Source organism: Orbicella franksi, chromosome 4 (assembly GCF_964199315.1).
Source record: "Orbicella franksi chromosome 4, jaOrbFran1.1, whole genome shotgun sequence".
Taxonomy (NCBI): Eukaryota; Metazoa; Cnidaria; class Anthozoa; order Scleractinia; family Merulinidae; genus Orbicella; species Orbicella franksi.
In genome coordinates, this window is record NC_138148.1 from 9,860,616 (window position 1) to 9,879,800 (window position 19,185).

At 42.2% G+C, this 19,185-nt stretch overlaps 3 protein-coding genes across 3 annotated transcripts; all 3 read right to left on the bottom strand.

Moving 5' to 3' along the window:
• Window positions 1–341: 341 nt before the first annotated feature.
• LOC145485291 (uncharacterized) lies at window positions 342–4,021 on the bottom strand. Its single transcript, XM_081463977.1, has 2 exons — window positions 3,848–4,021; window positions 342–1,572 (listed from the first exon to the last, which is right to left on the bottom strand). The coding sequence occupies exons 1-2, from the start codon at window positions 3,903–3,905 to the stop codon at window positions 1,253–1,255; spliced, it is 378 nt and encodes a 125-aa protein (XP_081320103.1). The 5' UTR covers window positions 3,906–4,021; the 3' UTR covers window positions 342–1,252.
• A 2,627-nt stretch (window positions 4,022–6,648) lies between these two features.
• LOC145485303 (lymphocyte antigen 6B-like) lies at window positions 6,649–12,837 on the bottom strand. Its single transcript, XM_081463988.1, has 2 exons — window positions 12,176–12,837; window positions 6,649–7,781 (listed from the first exon to the last, which is right to left on the bottom strand). Exons 1-2 carry the CDS (start codon window positions 12,225–12,227, stop codon window positions 7,453–7,455), a joined length of 381 nt encoding a protein of 126 aa, XP_081320114.1. The 5' UTR covers window positions 12,228–12,837; the 3' UTR covers window positions 6,649–7,452.
• Window positions 12,838–13,004: 167 nt separating this feature from the next.
• On the bottom strand, window positions 13,005–19,160 carry LOC145483315 (uncharacterized). Its single transcript, XM_081461809.1, has 2 exons — window positions 18,330–19,160; window positions 13,005–14,689 (listed from the first exon to the last, which is right to left on the bottom strand). The coding sequence occupies exons 1-2, from the start codon at window positions 18,379–18,381 to the stop codon at window positions 14,361–14,363; spliced, it is 381 nt and encodes a 126-aa protein (XP_081317935.1). The 5' UTR covers window positions 18,382–19,160; the 3' UTR covers window positions 13,005–14,360.
• Between the last annotated feature and the right edge of the window lie 25 nt (window positions 19,161–19,185).

Below are 19,185 nucleotides of genomic sequence, written 5' to 3' on the forward strand. Positions count from 1 at the left end.
GGACTGGAATAGAAAAGGATCCCAAGTGTATTTTAATGGCTGACGGTTCTACGTCCAAGAAAATCAGGGCTACTTCTCCTGGATAGAATGCTAGTCCAACGCAGGTTAGTACACCCCCTCCCCCTACCCCCCTTCCATCATTCTGTCAGGTTGTCTCAACTGTTGCCCATTTCTACTCGTTGATGTAGAGAGACACTGTGAGAGAGGAGTGGCTTTCCAACAACATGACACAGTGGGTCTCGTACCCAGACTGCTCGATCTAGAGTCCCGGTGTTGACCAATACATAGTCCACCAAAGACTCAGTTACGACGAGGGGGACATTGGGGGGTGGGGCGGGGGGGGGTCTGAACACCGCAATAGCAAATACCGCAATATCACCAAAAAATCACTAAATACCGCAACACTCGATGTGATACCAATTCCACTACAGGCTGTATGTCAAGTTTACAGCATTAATTACACGGAAACAACAATTAGGAATTTGTTGATGAACGTTATGTCAGGTAATCGTTGATTTAGACAAAATAAGTAACGTCCATTGGCGTTTTGGCTAGTAATTAACAAAAACTAATTTACCCTTTTCCAATAGAAAACTGGAGAAGGCTCGGAAAACGTTCGAAGACTTAAGAATGGTTTTAAATACCGTCCAAAATGTTATAAAGCCGCATCCCGCAGGTTGGAAGAATACCACAATACCGCATTTCGAGATTAAAATTACCGAAATACCGCAAGAAAAATTGTCCAATACTGCAATGCCGCAAACCCCAATGTGCCCCTTTACGATCGAAAACACGCTTACGTAGGGGACGCCCAAAAATAAAATAAGGTTACCATGGTACGTTTAAGGAGTCTCCAAGCACTAAAGAACGTGTCCCAGGTTTCCTTTCCTCGTTTAAAACCAAGATCAAGATCAAACAGGTCACATTTCAGAGCCGCAAAGTTAAAAAATATCGCTTACAAATGTGTTGAAACTAATCAAGCACTTAAGAAATACAATGTTAAATTTTGAATGTTTTTAGTAGTCAATGCGCTTAGCTAAACCTAACTATTTCCCGGGCATGTCACTTAAACTAAAAGAAACAAATATTTCAACACTCGATTACATCTAATTTCAAGATAAGCCTATTATATTTCCACAAAATTTATTCAGGCACAGTTCTAAGTTTGTTACATCCTAAGCTTTCAGTTATTCTTTTGACCAACTCTAAACCTCAGCGTTGCATTGTTGCAGTCTTGCCAGTTGCTTTAATTTCAAGTTTCGGTTAGAGACACCAAAGATATCACAGCGCATGTCAAGAACAGGATACCGCTGATAAGAAAGAGAGGACCGGCGTTGCAGTCGTTTCCATCACAGCAGTTGACGTCACACTCAACGGCTCTTTTACACAAAGGGTTTGCCTTCTTAACACATTCAGCTTTGGGGATGCAATCTTTGTGAAAATAATCGACGTCACCGACTTTATAGTGGACCTTGGCGCATCTATCATTGCTGGGATGGCATGTTTTAGTTGTTGTTCGGCACCGTTCCCATGACACCGTTGATTTACATTGATAGCAAATCAAACCCATCACTGAAGAGACACAAGAAAAAAAATCATTACGTAATTCATCCACGCAAATTATGGTATTGAGGTGCACGGATGGCGCGGACGTGGGAGCTCTCGCCTCCAACCAATGTGACCCGGGTTTGATTCTGGCCCGGTACCTGATTTGTAGGTTGAGTTTGTTGTTGGTTCTCGCCTTGCTTCGAGGGTTTTTCTCCGGGTTTTTCGGTTTCCCTCCCATCATAAAAACCAACATCTCCAAATTCCAATTCGACCAGGATAGAGGACCCTCGTGAAAACCAGCCAAGGATGACGTGGCTTCCTCTGTAAAGATTGTAACTGATTCTTTTTTCAATGTGTCCACTGTATTGTGCGTGACCGTGTAAATACGGAACAAACCATCAAACAGAGAAAAAAATCCCGTAGCTGGATTTCAATCCCGGAGGTGTACTCCCTTATATGGGCTATATAGGTATGTGTCGCCCCAAAGGGTCGGGTTTTCAGCCGTTTTGGTAAGAAAAAGGGTATCGATTTTGGCCATTTGGTCATAAATAGGGTATGGTTTTTGCTCTCCAGTCTTGAACTGGGTATGTTTTTTAGAAGCACCGTCTGCTCAGTCGTGGAACCCGGCTTCAAAAATAAAACCGTGTACCTGAATTAGGGCCTGTTTACAAGGAGGGAGGGTTACCCTCGCAAGCGGGTTAACCCTAGCTGGAAGGCAAAAGATAGCCCGGTTTTACAAGCAAAATTTCACTGGGAGGGTAACCCTCAACCCGGGACAATTTAATGCGCGGTTACACTCGAAGGGTCTGGAAACAATTAGAAAGTTAACCTGGGTAGGCGGGTTAACCCTACCGGGAGTGTTTACCAGGGAAAAAGTTAACCCGCCTGCCAGGGTAACCCTAACACGCAGATAGGGTAACCCGTCTACCCGGGTAACACTGGCTGCCTCGTAAACACGACGAAGAAAAAAGGAGGAAACGTGTGGATGCTAGGGTAACCCGCTTGTTAGGGTAACCCTCTCTCCTTGTAAACAGGCCCTTATACTTCGATCACCCATTGCCAGCCCCTGAGACGTGTAGATGACATAGGATAATTGATCCCCTGTTGAATGAAGGGATTGAGTCGATTTTTAAAATTGGATTCGCTATATTAGAGTTGGAAGTTGGCGCTCGCCCGCTCGCCCATATGAGTGCGACATGCGTCGGACGAGGGCCAATCAAGATTTTCTTTTTTGGGAAATTATTTAAGCTTCAATATTGATAACCCTCCTTTTTATTTTCCATTTTGGCAAGAATACCTTTCAACGAAAGTTTACCACTGCTTTTGCCAAAAATACAAATAGTTGCCAAATAGTGTTTCATAGAGACAAAATGAAATTCGGCTTCCTTTCAGTGATAATTTGCATAACGGTTCCACGCGGATCAGTGATTCTGCTGGTCTTTAGTTGAGCCGGCAGTAATTAGTGCCACATGGTGGCGAACGAGAGCAACAAGGCTGTTGCTAACTGCTTGCTAAAAAGTGAACTTTACGAAGATTCATCAATAGGCACTGTTGTGAGAATTAAAGTGCCTCCATTGTAGTTATCTTTGTGTTTAAGGTATTTAAGAACAAGTTTTCATTGCAGGAAAACAGTGTTGCCAGCTGCCCGTTTAGCTGTTTTTCATTAAAATAGGGACGGTAATATAGAAACATGTCAAAAGTTGATGGTAAAAACGAGGAAAAACAGCAAAATCGGTCCGCGATCCTTAGGACGCGTCTCGTAAATGGACCAGAACTCAATACGAAATGGCAAGCTGGGCCTCCTTGATTACGAGGTGCCGAAAAAACGTATGGTTTGTGAATCATTGTCGGTGTATTTTGAGAGTCACTCGCCCGAATGGCGAGTGCTGTCAAAATTTAGTTTCCAACACTTTATATGTGATGTTGTTATTTGTGTAATGAAAATGGCCTGTTGTCGTCATTAAAATTTTGCTTATTTAGCTAAAATGTCTGCAGCCTAGCATAAGAGCAGTTGATTTGACTGTTGTAAAATGTTCACTATTTTGAAATACATTTGAAAAAAATGGCTGCTGTGACTAGATCATGCGTTCTTGATTAGCGGGAATTCGTTTTATCCTTGCTACAGATCGTTGTTTAGGAGTAAATGTTCCATTTATTTCTTTTTTATGGCCAGCAGGATCGCAAAGTTGTAACTCAGGCTGCTGGTTTGTTTATCTACTCGACTCGTTCAGCCGAAATTGCAGTGCCGTCTTAAAGCATTTCAAATAGACCCCATCAGTGGATTGCCTTATTCACTTACCTGCTGGAAGCAAAAAGCAACGCAAACAAACATGCACAAACGACAGCTTAGAATTCATTTTGAGCTGTTTTCGTCTGATTCCGAATCACTAAGATCCTCCACTGTTTTGTATGCAAGCACTGTGCTGGATGAATGCAAGGTGGTGAACACCTTTAGCGAAATCCATGCCGAAAGCCATTTGAAATTACTGCTGTCAAGGCACTTAAATGAACAACCAATGAGAAAGGCGTCACAATCATATACATACGCAATAAATAATACTATAAATAACTATAAATAATATAAAACTATAAATAATATCTTTGGATAAAATGAAATTAATTTGAGGGTACACAACAAATGCTGTAGAGTCTTCAAGACACTGGATTTGAATTTCACAGCTGTAGCGGAAAACAGGTTATGATCCCTAATCCCAGTAGTGTTCATTTTCGTAGCAAGTAAAATTCATTTGAAAAAGCAGTTTGTTAAAATTGGCAGAACACGAGCCCTATGAGGAATAGCTTTCTGCCTAAATTAACATAAATTAAAATAATTATATATACCATTTCGGACATACGTCATTTACCAGTTGAGCAAAATAAATTGCAATAGATTAAGATGCCATTAATAATGAGATGTATAGAGTACTTAATTCTAATATATAGATTTAGCCAAGCCTAAAAGTGGAGCTCCTGGGCCGGGTTGTTCAAAGTCGGAGCTAACCCAGGATAAACGAGAATTTTTATTTGAGTTTTATAACTGCAGTGAGTTTTTCTGTTTATATTGGCCTTCCGTTACGAATTTGAATCATCATCCCAAACTACACAAAACATAAGCAGTAAAGAACATTTTCATACAAGAAAATTTATACTTCGGTTAACTTTTAATCCGGCAGGGGCCTGTTTCTTGAAGGTCCCGAAAAGTTTTCTCACCCGAAAAGCTGTAGCAAAATCTCAAACTTCATGACTTCAGAGCTGTTTTATGCACATATTCTCAATATGAACAAAGGTCCCCTTTTTACAAGAAGTTTCAGGCGTATACACCTCTTTATCTTTAAATGCCGATTTACTTAGGCTTTACAGTTTTGGGGGCTTTCGAGAAACAGGCCCCAGGTCGACCGGCTTCAGTGCAACTCGGTGCGCTGATTACAATAAGTTTACCTGGCCTAAGCCCACGATCCAAACGAAAAACCGGTACTTGGTCAGCGGTTAGCTTTTAAAAAGCAAGTAACCTCGATGAACTCTACGCTTAAGCCTCCAATATGGTTACGTCATACTGGTCAGCGGATACCTGGTTTTGACAAGATGCACGCTGTACACAAGCAATACCAATACCGCTAGCCATGATAACGATGAGAAAGTCAATTCATGGGTTTCCTTATGTTTTCTATATGACCCTAAATGGGTCTGGTACGTGGGTCTACATGGTATCAACAGGGGCCCTGCGTAAGTTATGACTACGAAATAAAAGTTTTAAATACCTGTTAAAGAACTTTAAAAGCTGGTAAACAGAAACTTTTATAAATACAAATGCATCACAAATTTTAAGATTAAGAAGAAATGGTGACTAAGTCGATAAATAAGAAGAAATAATGGCTTAAATGAAGTCTAAGAAGGTTAAAACTCGATTTAGCTTCTTTTATTGATTGCGGTAGATTATTAAAAAAAACCGCACCTGAATATCTAAACGTTAACTTATGGTTCGGTAAATGAATGTCGTCTTTGTCTTGTCATGAAAGGGTGAACGGTGCGATTTCTAACAAAATAATCCGATAAATATAAAGAAGTAATTCGTTTGGACATTTAAAAATTGAAATGAATTTGCAGGCTTTCCTATCTGTTTCCAAATCCACCCACCCTAACATTTTGAATGATTCTTTGGCTGTTGCCTTCCTTTGTATGGACAGAAAAGTATTCAACTATTATGGAGAAAAAGTGTGACGGCAATTATTACAAAATTTGACGGCTGCTATTGTTGTAAAGTGGGCCATACAGTCGGTCTTTACAAACTGTGACAACCACCGTACTGCAAAAGGCGACAAATGGTATTGCAAATTTTGGCAGATGTCACAAAGTGCGACGGGCTTCCTTGCATACGGCTTGCGCCTGAAATTTGAATTGCCCAATCAGGATTCAGCAGGCGCGGAAAACTTTACTGTCCTGACGTCAATGTAAATTAACAGGAAAGGCACTGATGTCAGGCAAATTTTCTCTCTGGAGACTGGATTAAATATTCACGAAAAGGGATTTACAATTCCAAAAACCATATCAGATTGTAAAAAGTGAAAAATACGAAAGATTTTGTGTCTCCAAGCTTCTTCTAATTTGGCGCCAAAAAATGGGTCCCCGGCGTCCAGCATGGCAACTCGCTTGTGGTTCATCGAGTGTCGCCAGGTAGAATGGTTGTGTTATTTTGAACAAAATGTGCTCTTCCTCATCACATTAAACCCGGAATTCTCAAGTTAACTATTAGAAGAGGCCAAGGCAACTTTGGCAAAGTCTTTATTTTTGCTAGCTGCGAAGAAAAAGGCTATTTTCGGGTAGCTGGCCGTGCAGTTTCGGTAGGGCAGTTCAGTTTTAACTGCCGCTCGCACTGCGGGCGCAGCAGCCGTAGAGAGATGATCATTTCAGAGTGTGACAGAACATACTTTCCTATATAGACCTCATGTAAAATAAATATGGTGATAGGTTCAGTTCATTAGTGAAGGCTTTAGTCACATATCTTTTTTGTCATTAAGGTATTTTTTGTTTGTTTGTTTGTTTGTTTTGAGAAAAAGCTGTTGTCGCCGACAAATTAAATTTTCATTCGATGCATTTTTTTCCTTCCTTTCCATTGACCGAGAGCCCACCACGAGATCTGCAAATAATTGCCTACAAATAATAGTCTCCTCATGCGTAACTGAAACCACGCTCTCGGGTGAAAAATGGCAGATCGCTTCCCCGAGCTGTGCGAGGGCGATTTAAATATGAAAATAACTTGGTGATCCAATGATAAAACAATTGTTGAACTTAGTTATCGCAGAACATCGTGATTTGTCAGTGTCTCGCAGATCACGATATTTTGCTCCAATAATTGTTAAGACGGAGATAGAGTACTCGTTGTATCCGCCATTTTTCTCTCGCCGTTTTTACGCGCTGCTTCTCGACCCCCAACTAACCGAACTAACTAACCGAGCGGGCTATAATTTTAGATACGCGCCTGAATGTAATATTATTAACGGTTTGGGGGAGAGAAAAGCAATTATTCAACCTCTCCGGAGTATGGAACAATTTATTTGATCAAGATTTGGCACTTTCTTTGCAACTCAATTATCATTTATGCAGAAAGAGAGAAACCAACAATATAGTAATTATAAAAGTAGTGAACGCCGAAATACAGTTATTTGATAAGTATTTATCACCTTTACATACTGCACCTAAACATCAATAGTTTCCAAACACCTTAAATCTTACTTGTCGAAAGTCGCACCAAATAAGATGTTGAAATGCAATAGATCAAACAAGAATTATTACCAAGAGCTACTAACCAACCGCTAAGCCATTAAGTGACCGAACAACAGCTAGCTTTAAATGTCTCTAAACGGGTTTATAACAGCTTTCTTTAAACTTTGAACTCGACTAAAGTTTTCAAGCTTTGGCAACAATCATCAGATATGCCAGGGCGCATGTCAGCAACATGATACCACTGACACGGACAGTTGTACCGGCATTGCAGTCGTCGGTGGAACAGCAGTCAATTTGGCATTCGAACGATCCAACGGCATTTTTACATGTAGGGTCGGTGTCCTTACTGCATCCAGCTTTGGGAATGCAGTATTTCCTGAAAGATTGAATGCCGGCGTTCTTAAAGTACACTTTGCTGCACATGTCAAAGCCATTCGGACAAATGTGACTTGTTGTCTTGCAGTCGTCCCATGACTTGGAGGAGCTACAAACATAACACCTCAAACCCAGTGCTGAAAACGCAACGCAAAGAAAACAAATATGTAAAATAACATGAGTGATCATTATGTTACGCACACAACTAAAGCAGCTATGAAAATAATGCCTTATAAAATTCAGGCTTGCACAAGATTCGAACCCATGACCTCTGTGATACCGGTGTAGTGCTCTGCCAACTGAGCTATCAAGCCAACTGAGAGCTGGTCACTTCGTGAGTTCGTAATATACCCGTAGATAGTGAAGATACTGGTGCAGTGATCAGACCAACTGGGAGATGGTCACGTTGTGGGTTCGTATAATATATGAGGGGCTATATATGGGGGGTTACATGTATATAACCCCCAGCGGGTTGTATATGGGGCCGGGGGATCGCGAGGTTGGTAAAATGAAAATTGACGTCTGTGGCCTTCTTTTGATTAAACTGGGTCTCCTGTCTCTCCAGAAACGGAAACTTTTGATCGTCTTAAAGGCACACGTTAAAAGATGTTATTAAAAGCTGGATCATTGGATAATGCAAATCAAGACTTTTCACTGGCTTAGCCATCATGGTATATGAGCCATTATAATCCATCAAATATTTTACACACGAGCGATCATCGTAAAGCAACTAAAGCAGCTATGCAGCTCTCGGAAATCTGTTCGCTTCTCGGAACCGATAATGTCCGCGGAAAAATATTCCAGTGTAGTATTGGTGCCAAATGGAGCCCGTTGTTTATTTATGCCATGCTCTACAAATATGGTAATCGTACGCGTAACTTTTTGGGGCGTATTGATTTTTCGGTCATTATCAGGCTTAAAAGTGAAGATAAATATTGTGCATAAGCACAAATATAAAACAAAGAAGTAAAAGCGTGTTAAGTATCAAAATGTTAAAAAAGGGTGTTAAAAACAATAAAAAGCATGCAAGAATAACATAATTAAAAATGATTAAAATTAAGGACTTTCGCACGAATTGAGTCTGACTGTACATTGAGACTTGGGCTCAGCTCATTAATTAAAAAAAACATTTCATAAATGAGACAGTCAAACTTGTTCTTGCACTTTTTTAAGATGGTAAAATTCTCGTTAAGATCCTTGGGTACATAACGTGGTTTTGGTGCGAGCTAGCCCAGTGTGGTCTGGGGTGAGTGGGGTGAGCCGAGAGAGGTCTGGTTCGCGCTCATTTTCCGCTCTTACGTATCTAATATGCAAGGGAAGGTATCTTTTTTGTTGTTGGAGGAGGGCGCAGAGGTTGGGTCGGGGTATTTTAGAAATTTGTGCCCCTCGTGGATTGATGCACGACCCTTCACAAACACCCACACGAAAACGTCTGACTTTCACCAGTCTATTCAACAGCCCCTTCAAGACAAAAATGACCGGAAGAGAAAATAACTAACCGGAGGTGTTACTCGTATAACCGTGTTCTGGTCGCTCCATCCGCGCACAAAGCAGCTAACTGCGTGACGTGTGATTGTATGGTGAAAACTTGAAGATGGGCGAAGGTATTCGGGGGATAGAAAGAGGGAAATGTGCTTTTGGTGACTACGATGATTTCATGAGGTCAGCTGAAGCAACTTGTGGTTATTGAGGGTGTTTGCTGCCTCGCCATTCTAAAAAGAATGCCCGCTTCTCCTCTGACTATGTTTTGAGGCATCAGGAAGACGGCACATCGGGTTCAGGAACAAGTGGCAGTAGGGGTGAACGAGCTATCATAATTTGTACTTTTCCCATCATGAGATTACTCTTAAAGGGAAGAAAGCTAAGAAGGTTGCAACGATCAAAGCGCACATTGGCAGCTTGCAGTACAAGTCTATGGAACGTCAACAACCTCCTTATCGGCAGCCCCCGTTAAGAAATGTGCAGCAACAAGGCTCATCACTTTCCGAGGTCGAAACTGACTCGTAAAGTGATGTTGTAGATCGAGTTGTCGGTTCAAGCTCGAGCATCTTAAGTTACGTATCGTCACCGGAGACTGAGTATATACCTGAACTGACCTAGCCTGCAGAACAGGCGGATTAGCGGGCTCTAACGCGATACACAAGCGCGCGCGAGGCGCGAGACGCGAAGCGCTTCGTGCGCGCACTCGTGTAACGCGTTAGAGCCCGCTAATCCGCCTGTAGTCCAGGCTAGTACTGACCCTGTGCGGAAACATTACCGTCGTCATTACCGCGGGCACGAGGTGAGAGAGACGATAGTGTTAGTTGGGAGACGACAGTTTTTCAATATAATTTTTCAACAGCTGTAAATAATGTGGAGTGATCTTGGCTGCTAGTTTTGCTTGTACATGAAAATTTTAGTTTTCCAAACACTGCGCATGGTTGTTAACCTGAATGTCGAAAAAAGTTGCTGGGAGTTAGATGTTTGCCTGATAACACAATGTTTTCCCGATAAAGCTCACGCTAAGATGAAATCACTCACCCACGATAGAATATTGAGCATATATATTTCGCCTCACACAACGTCCCGAGTTCGATTACAACACACTCTTAGATTCTCTAGAACAGGACAAACAAATCGTACAATGTTTTCTTTGGTTGGCTACAGTTACTAACGATGACAGATTCGATGTCTGTCCCTTTCCCGTCGGCAGGTATATTTTGCAGGTTGCGGGTTGCAGGTTGAAATTTAATTATAACTGGAAAACCGCTGGCACTTAAAAGAAACGTACAGGTGGTAGACTTACCGTGACTGTTACATGACGCTGTTTACAATCGCTCAGAAAGGTGGCTTCCACCAAAGTGCCAAACCGGGCGAAGCGATGGGAGGAGAGTATATTTCTATGATTTTAAGCCTGCAATGAATTATTGTGTTTGAGGAAACATCTGAAATATCATCTAAAATATCTGCTGAATTTGGTTTCTTCCCTGTGAGTACCAAAATGAAAGTACACTGAGCTTGTGCTAGTATATTCCGTCGGTTAAAATCTTATATTATTTCATTTCTTTATTTATTTGCTTCATTTGTGATGGCAATCTTCCGTTGTTGAGGGAAGACCCGAGCCAAATCTGGAATCGATGGAAACATCTGTGGAGCGGCCATCCAGATGGCTTTGAAGAGATTTCACTGGTCTCAGCGTGTCGATCGATAAGTACTTATAGCGGATCGATCGTGTTTTCGCTATGTGAAAGGGGCGAACTACTTTATGTAAGAACTCCTGACGAGTATATAGGTTATTAATTATTTTTAGTGCCAGCGGTTTTCCAGTTATAATTAAATTTCAACCTGCAACCTGCAACCTGCAAAATATACCTGCCGCTTTCCGGTCAACTAAACAATCAATTCTAGACGCAATAAAAGAGGTTTCATTATGTAAACACACGATTTGCGACAAAGTGACCCTCCCCCCGGCTGCGAACAAACGAGGTTTTTGGCCCAACCCAATTTGTAAAAACGCTCTCCTCCGAAGCCCCAGCCCACCCTTCCGCACCCCCCCCCTCCCCGCCCCTCTCCCCCAGCAAATAAAAAAAAGTATTTTCCCGAAACGACAGTCAATTTTGCCTCCAGAGGCTCCCCGTGTTGTCGGGTTCATGTGACGTTGTCATGTTCCAAAATGAAAAGTTTTCTATCTTTCTGAGGTTTTAGTTCCATCAGATGCAAGACCCACCTGACGTTTTAGAAAGTTTCAAATTACATGTAACATGAATTTCCAAGTTTCTGCGTTGCGTGACATTCAAATAGCGGCCCGAGAAGGCTGTCGCGTAAATAAGATGACTAACCGAGCAGTCCTTAGATTAGACGAAGTAATAATTTCAATATACAGGAGCTCTAGGGTCATAACTTTTCGTTTTAAAGGCAAAACGCAATGACAGATGTTTCTGTTACTATACGGTCGCCATAGAACCTTTTTACCGATGTCACGCAATGTCACCAATTTTTCGTAATTTTCAAAAAGAGGGAAAATCCCCTCTATAGTTCACTTTATAATGCCGTAACGTGTTTTTTGGCAGTTATTCTTGTGTTCTGCTGTTGTGTGGCTGTAATTAGTTCAATGTTCTGCTCATTCGGCGAAGTCTATGAACAAAGTAGATATCTGTTGGGCCGAAAACAACTGTGTGTCATTCTGGTCCGACAAATGAACATGCGGATGTACACACAGTCACTCTTGTAACTGCAAAATAGACAAAAGCCAGTCGCCTTCTTTTTTTCGATGCTACATTCGTCCTCTTTCCCATGCAAGAAACAGAAGGGGTTGCATTATGTTCCCTTGGATTCCGCTCGTTCCTAGAGTTTTATTCGACGTTCTTCGCTTTCTTTCGAGCCAAAGGAAAATTAGAAAAGAAACAGACTGCTCGCAAACTGGACTTTTGAGTGGACTACAATTGCGCGCTTGATCATGAGGAAGAACTCGAAGGCACCAGCAGCCCTCGTTAATTTACATTATATATAGTCTTGCTGCAAAGGCTCAAGGACTTGAGACATACCCACTTACCGACTGGAAGTGAAAGGTAGAGAAAACCAACCCCAACTAGCCACAGTTGCATGTTCACGCGCTCTGTTTTCCCTATGATGCACAAGTGATTTCAATACGTGCACTCTGGTAGTCAGCCGGCACAATATTTTGTGAATATTCAGTTCAACCGCCAATCAGAAAAGAACGATAGTGATCTTTCTGACGGAGAACAACACAGTACAAATGACTGCGTAAATAAATTACGTCTGGATTGCATGCCGTAAATTCCTCGCCTAGTTCGGCTGGAAATTAATTTCCGGTCCATAAGAGGTGGGTTAATATCAACAGACAACAACAAAATGACAACCCGGGGGAGGGGGGATTCACATATGAAAAGGACCAGGGTGCTCCTCGTACCTATTGGGCCATTTATGGGGCTAAAAGAAACGGTTTTGGTACCTGAAATCGGTGTTCGGCCTCAAAAGTTCCTCGGCGCGAGCTTTTGCAGTACCGTTCAGGGTATTGAGCCGAAAAAAATGCATATGACAGGAGATATTTGACAATCAACTTTAATTACGAGTGAAGGTATTTGAAGCAATTTTCATTTTCGCTATTTAAATTATGAAATGGTCAAAAAAAGAAAAGTGTTATTTTAGAATTGGTACCTCTTGGGGAAGAAAAAATATTCAAGCCACGCCCAAAAAACAGGATCTTAGTACCTCTTAAAAGGCTTTTGTACATTATCCCAGCACTTTTCGAGCATTTCAGTGAGGCAAAAGCATTAAGCATTATTCGAGCATTTTAATGGCATTTTCCCCGGAAAATAATTTTTTCCACGTACAGATAATAGAAATAAAAATTATTTTTTACCAGAAAATGAGGCTGGCGCGCCTGAAATTTGAATTGACCAATCAGGATTCAGCAGGCGGGAAAAATTTACTGTCCTGACGTCAATGTAAGTTAACAGGAAAAGCATTGAAATCAGGCAACTTTTCTCACTGGAGATGGCATTAAATATACACGAAAAGGGATATACAATTCCCAAAGCCCTATCAGATTGTAAGAGTGAAAAATATGAAACATTTTGTGTCTCCAAGCTTCTAATTTGGCGCCAAAAACGGGTCGCCGGCGTGGAGTTCTATCTAAGGAGACTCTCACGAAGTTCGTCGAGTGTCGCCAGGTAGGATAATTGATGTCTTATTTTGAACAAGATATGCTGTTCCTCGTCAAATTAAACCTGGAATTCTCAAGTTAACGATTACAAGAGGCCAAAGCAACTTGAGCATTGTCTTAACTTTTTTTTAGCTACGTAGGACAGCTCGGTTTTGACTGCCGCTCGTACTGTGGGCTTAGCCGTAAATCCTCGAATTAGCGCTCCCTCGAATAAGCGCCCCTCCGATTAAGTGTCCCTCCTATCTTAAAATAAGCCCCGATAAACAGTTTATGTACGTTTTTTACACGCAGATGATGTAATTGCAAAACTGATCATGTCAGGCCACGATTTGGCAAAAATTAAATAGGCGCCCCTACTCGATTAATCGCCTCCCTCGAATAAGCGCCCCCCGTCTTCTCCTGAATTCAAATTAGCGCCCGGGGCGCTTATTCGAGAATTTCCGGTACACGAGATGAGAGGAGAGTTCTTGGTCCCTAAAGAGAATCTGAGGGATTTACGGGTAGAGGGGAGAAAGGGGTATTTCGTCCGCTCCGAGAATAAAATAGTGTTCGTAGCCGGCAGGAATTCGCGCGCGAGTACTTTGTTTTATTTTAGTAATGGCGCCAGAGAGCCCTGGTAAAGATTCCTCTCTAATTCCTCGTTATATAATCCGCTGCGCGAGGTTAGAAAAGGAGCAAAGTCGAGAAATCCCAACGGCTGTGCGTAGCGCGGTACCGTTCTTGGGGCGCGTCCCACGAAAAGAGTACGTTACGAGCCATAAGAGGGTCTGCGTGAGAGGCTATTTTAGCGAAGCTATTCTTCGAGATTGCGTGACAAGGCCACAGAGCGTCTTCGTGGGAGGTTTGTTTTTGTGAGAGAAATTGACTCCTGCAATAATGTAAAAGTGTTGTATTTGTGAGCTGCATCTATGTTCTTATAGCTTACATCTAGCTGCATCTAGTTAAGACGGTCATTCTGTCGTTATTTTCTTTCACTACATCTATTTTTGTTTATGAAACTTTGAACTAAAAAAAAACTAAATAGCAACTCTGCCGTGAACGGACTCCAATGTCAAGCTTTAACGAGAATCATCAGAGATGCCAGAGCGCATGTCATCAACAGGATACCACTGATACCAGAGGTCGAGCCAGCGTTGCAGTTGTTACCATCACAACAGCTGATGTCACATTCAAACGAGCCAACTTTACCTTTGCAGGTAGGGTTGCCGTCTTGGGAACATCCAGCACTGGCAGTGCAATATTTGGCGAACACCTCGGCCGAGCCGTATTTCAAGTACACCTTGGCGCATCTATCCTGACCAGCCAGGCAATCTACACTTCTCGTTTCACAATCGTCCCATGACGTAGTCGAGGAACAAAAATAGCACTTCAAACCCAAAGCTGATAATTAGGAAACATCAATACATCAATCAGTCAATCAATCAAGAAACGTACAGACAAACGAACAAGACTACTGACAAGCAAACAACCCTCTTGACAAGGGCAAATTGTATATCGCTCAGATGTTTACTATACACTCTTCCCCCATAACAGTGGAACCCCGATTTAACTGAGAAGTGTCAAGGCAAGCGTGATTTGTTTTGTCACTTTGCTTAACTGTCCTCTGCAAAACAACATCGTAAAAAGACCAAATTCAGCGTTTATTGGAAAATGTGAACCACGACGACTATTTGTTTCGTATTTTCAAGAGTTTTAAGAAAGACATGCTGTCAAAATTACGTAACAATTTCTGACTGCCGGGTGTTTAGTTGTAGGCATTCCTTTATCACTTTTATCGATGTCATCCCAACTGACAGACGAAAGCCACATAACGCAACGACTGAGGGCGTATCACTAGTACTCTTGGCACTTCGGTGAAGCGAAGACAATCATTGCCAGCTCGTGAGGATAGTATTACAAAAGACGCGTAACAAGATCGCACGACGCTGAGGTTGACCACGAACAGTGAACTGAGTCTACAAGATCTAAACTAGACTTGCCACAAATCGACCTCAGGAGTCTCAGGGCAGAAGAGTTAAGCGGCGAAGCGAGCTGAGAGGTTTTAAGCCGCGAAGCGGCCGTCCAGAGGTTGCGAAGTGACCGAGCGAGCTAAGAAGTCGCGAGAGGTCAGCTTGTCTCGCTTGAAGGTTCGCGCCAAAAATGACGAGTGGCGTGACTTGCAACTAGTATCTCAGATTACATTTGGGAGGGCGGAACGTATCAAAACTATAAAATATTATCCGTATTTCTAAACGTCAGTTGAACTTTGATATCTAAAATCTCCTGCAAATGTTGTTCTGAACGATCGTCTCCTACGTAAGACCCTGAAATGAGACGGGAATTAGGTTCGAGTCCTGACCTTTCATGAGCGAAATCAGCGGAACCACTACCAAGACGACGGCGTTGCTATTCTATCCATTTAAACAATCAAAAGCGTACAGAGCTTAGCCTGCAGTGCAGGCGTCTTATGCTGTGTTTACATTTGAGCTTTTACCAAGGTAAACAGTTACTAAGGTGAAGTTACTTAACCTTGGTACATTCGTTCAGTGTTTATACCGGCTCAAATAACTCAAGTTAATCTTCAACATTCGCGCGCGCTGCATTAACAACGTCATGAAATCGAACTTGCACGAGGATCCCACCGCAGTGGAACAGGAGCAAATTGAGTTGCCATCATTTTCATAGGCGAGGACCGCATTCCATAATATTGCGGCGAAAATTCAGTTGCTTGATCATACCCAGAGTAAGCATTGTTATATGCGTAGAAACGTGGATACGTTGTGTAGGCAGCATCCTCCCAGGTGCCAAAATACATCCACAATAATTACACAACAGAGGATCGAAGTTTGTCTCGAGAAAGTTGTAAATAATACTGAGAATGAAAAATACAATGCTTTCTTTTACGCGACGGATTGTTCGCCGTAAGAAGATCGATCCAATTTTTCAATGTTATTTGCCAAGATTGTCAAAACTGGAAAAGAAACGTTTTGTCGCACAATCTGCTCACCGCGGGAAATGAAATATTACGCCGCCACAAGCGGATGTATCTGTCATCTTGACCTTGGTTACCAACTGTAACCATGCCTGATCACAGGGTAATTACAACTTTTACCTCGGTTAAATTTCTTTTGTCTTTTGCGGCATTTACCAAAGTATCAGTTGGCGTTTACACACGAAAAATGTTTACCTAGGTAAGTAAACTCTGATACCTCGATAAACCGTTCAAGTCTAAACACAGCATTATTGGGGCGAGTTAGCGTTACAACCTTGCGACCGCCATGTTAGACCACCATGTTAGACGGTGGGGGATGGGGGAGGGGGAAAATGCCCACCCCTTTTCTTCCTCTTGCCTATCATTCACCCTCTTGATAATACTTTCTTTCTCTCTCCAGTCTTCCACTACATGAAAAATTCAAGATTGCGGCTAAACTTTTTACTATGTGAGCGCTCGCTCGAAAAAATCTCGCCTGCTCCGCAGGCTAACAGAGCTCAAAACTCAAGCTTTCCCAGCCAGTCCGGTTGAGGCAGAAACAAACACATCTCTTCCAGACAGATACGCTTCCACTGTTTTGTGCTGGCACGCAGTATAGGCTAACATAGAAAATCCTGTGCCCTTTGAATTGAAGGTAAAACGCCCGGTAAAACGGTGCGTTGGTGGAAAGAGGGCGTTAAATGCTTTCGAAATGTATTCGTTGCGCTTAATAACTTGTGTTTGACAGTTCTGTCCCCAAGGGATACTCTTTGCAACTCTGATTGGTCGAAGCACAGCGACCCCGCCTTTTTGACAAGACATACGCCCATCAAGTATGAAAGGTTCTTCGTTCGGTGGATCATGAATAAACATGACGAAGGAAATCTACACACGTTCGCCGTCTAATTTAGCCGGAAATATCGTGAAATTAAGACTCCCCTGCTCCTTGTACCAGGCGTCCGGCTTCGTAGCCCTCGTTTCGTCAATCTTGCAAGAAGGAGGGAAGACTCGAGATACGAAAATGTAGGCGGGTGCGGAGGACGCCGACGAATGCTCTCGTGTAGAAACTTCTAGGAGTCTACTAGAATTGCTAAGTTGACGGTACCTCTCTCAGACGGCATTTAAATTCTGCCTCACAGTGGCCTTGAAGTAGAGTCCTAGCGAGTTTCAACTATACGTCCAGTTTACTTATTTAACAATATTTTCAATCTGCTAATAAATGAGACAGATTTCCACCGCCTGTTAATACTGAGAGAGATGAAGCTGCATTGCCTGTTTTGCCGTCCTAAACAATAACGGTTGCAGTTCTTACGCCCTTTTTGGGATATTCACGCTCTATACAGCTGTTTTTAATCGGCCCGACAAATATCGGTTTTGCCCAAAAGATGAAAGAGGTTTCATCAGCGCCGTCATAATATTAGACTGACCGTCCACACATAGCAAGTATATCATAATCGAATCGAGTAGTGTGGAAAACAAATTATCCGAAAACGAAAACCTACCGTCGAAGCACCAAAAACACAAAACCTCTAAAGACATTAAGGTAATCAACCAGCTACTGCTGCAAGCAATTCTCTATCTCGAGTTCTCTATACAATAACACATCAAATTAAAAGCGAGCGCGTGAGTGTAAATTTCGATATTCGATCAATCAGCACCAATAAAATACTCCAAACTCTCTTAGGGAGCGTCTCGGCTCTTCTTCGCCTTTCTTATTACTCGACTTATCTAGTTAAACGAAATGATTCAGTTCGCAGGCTAGAGTTTCTGTTTCTGGCCCTCAGCCAAAAATTATGCTAGCAACCCAAGAAAGGCTTTTGTTCACGGCTGTGGTTATACCGTTCACACTCCCAAACGATATCGCACTTGTCATAACCTATTTGAAACCAGCAAGGCTCTAAATGCATCACCTTGAGGTCGTATCTACCTATTAATGCAGAAGCTTAAATGTAGCACATAAATTAAAGAGACAACGCCATCGAGAGTTTGCATCCGAGCAATTTTAGGGAGTGGCGTTCTTAAATTCTAGAGTTCAACGGCGGCGCCAGAACGAAGGTTATGTGCACTTACCGGCTGGGAGAGAAAGGAACAGCACACAAGCACCAACTAGCCACAGTTTCATCTTGGTGAGATGTGTATTTACACAGATTCAGAGAGTCAACAGTAAACCAAGGGCAACAAACCGACAGAGCAATAACCTCAGTCCCCAATAGTTTAGTACCAGTCGGTGGCGTGACCTGAAGGTAAAACATATCATCCATTAACGTCACACTTGTCAATTCAACAACCAATCAGGAAAGACAAAGGATTGCTGCAGCTGACAAAGCTCAGTTTCTGTTTTTGCAAGTAAAAGTTAAGAAGCTTTTAAGCAGTAATAAGCTAATAAGCGGTACAAATTGTACTGAGCAAACAGTGCCAGAACGAGGGGTGCTTTTTTCCCATTTTGTTTTTTAAGTTCATCAATAATTCTGCAGTGTAACCCCGCCTTACGGTCACCTCTAGACCTTGATACTGTCATCTCGTTATTACTTATCAGTCTTTGTCGCGAAATGGGAGGCCAAAGGGTCTTCTCTCTCGATTCTCTCATTATTACGGCCGCATATTTTTTTGTCCCGTCGAAACGCCCACACATAGTCCCCATTAATAGGACCAACGGCCAAACTCTGAAATCCCAACCTGTATAATGACGTCCTTAATCACCGGTAGGTCAAGCCCGCAAAATGAGCGTCCGTTTTAATGCATCCCGGATACATGCACAAGAACTGAGGTTTCGCACCAGTCGACATAAGGATTTGTATGGGGAAAATGGTTCTATTCTAAGCCTAAAAAATACGAAGAAGTATGAATAAAAATAGACCTTAGCTAGCTTCAAGTGTGTGTTTTCCTGTATCTCGTGAGTCACTATCACGCATTGTGCATGCATGTG

Coding starts and splice junctions, on each gene's coding strand:
- LOC145483315 (XM_081461809.1), bottom strand. CDS start 18,381: ATGAAACTGTGGCTAGTTGGTGCTTGTGTGCTGTTCCTTTCTCTCCCA. Junction 14,690..18,329: donor GTTCCTTTCTCTCCCAGCCG/GTAAGTGCACAT, acceptor CCTAATTATCAG/CTTTGGGTTTGAAGTGCTAT.
- LOC145485291 (XM_081463977.1), bottom strand. CDS start 3,905: ATGAATTCTAAGCTGTCGTTTGTGCATGTTTGTTTGCGTTGCTTTTTG. Junction 1,573..3,847: donor TTGCTTTTTGCTTCCAGCAG/GTAAGTGAATAA, acceptor GTGTCTCTTCAG/TGATGGGTTTGATTTGCTAT.
- LOC145485303 (XM_081463988.1), bottom strand. CDS start 12,227: ATGCAACTGTGGCTAGTTGGGGTTGGTTTTCTCTACCTTTCACTTCCA. Junction 7,782..12,175: donor CTACCTTTCACTTCCAGTCG/GTAAGTGGGTAT, acceptor TTGCGTTTTCAG/CACTGGGTTTGAGGTGTTAT.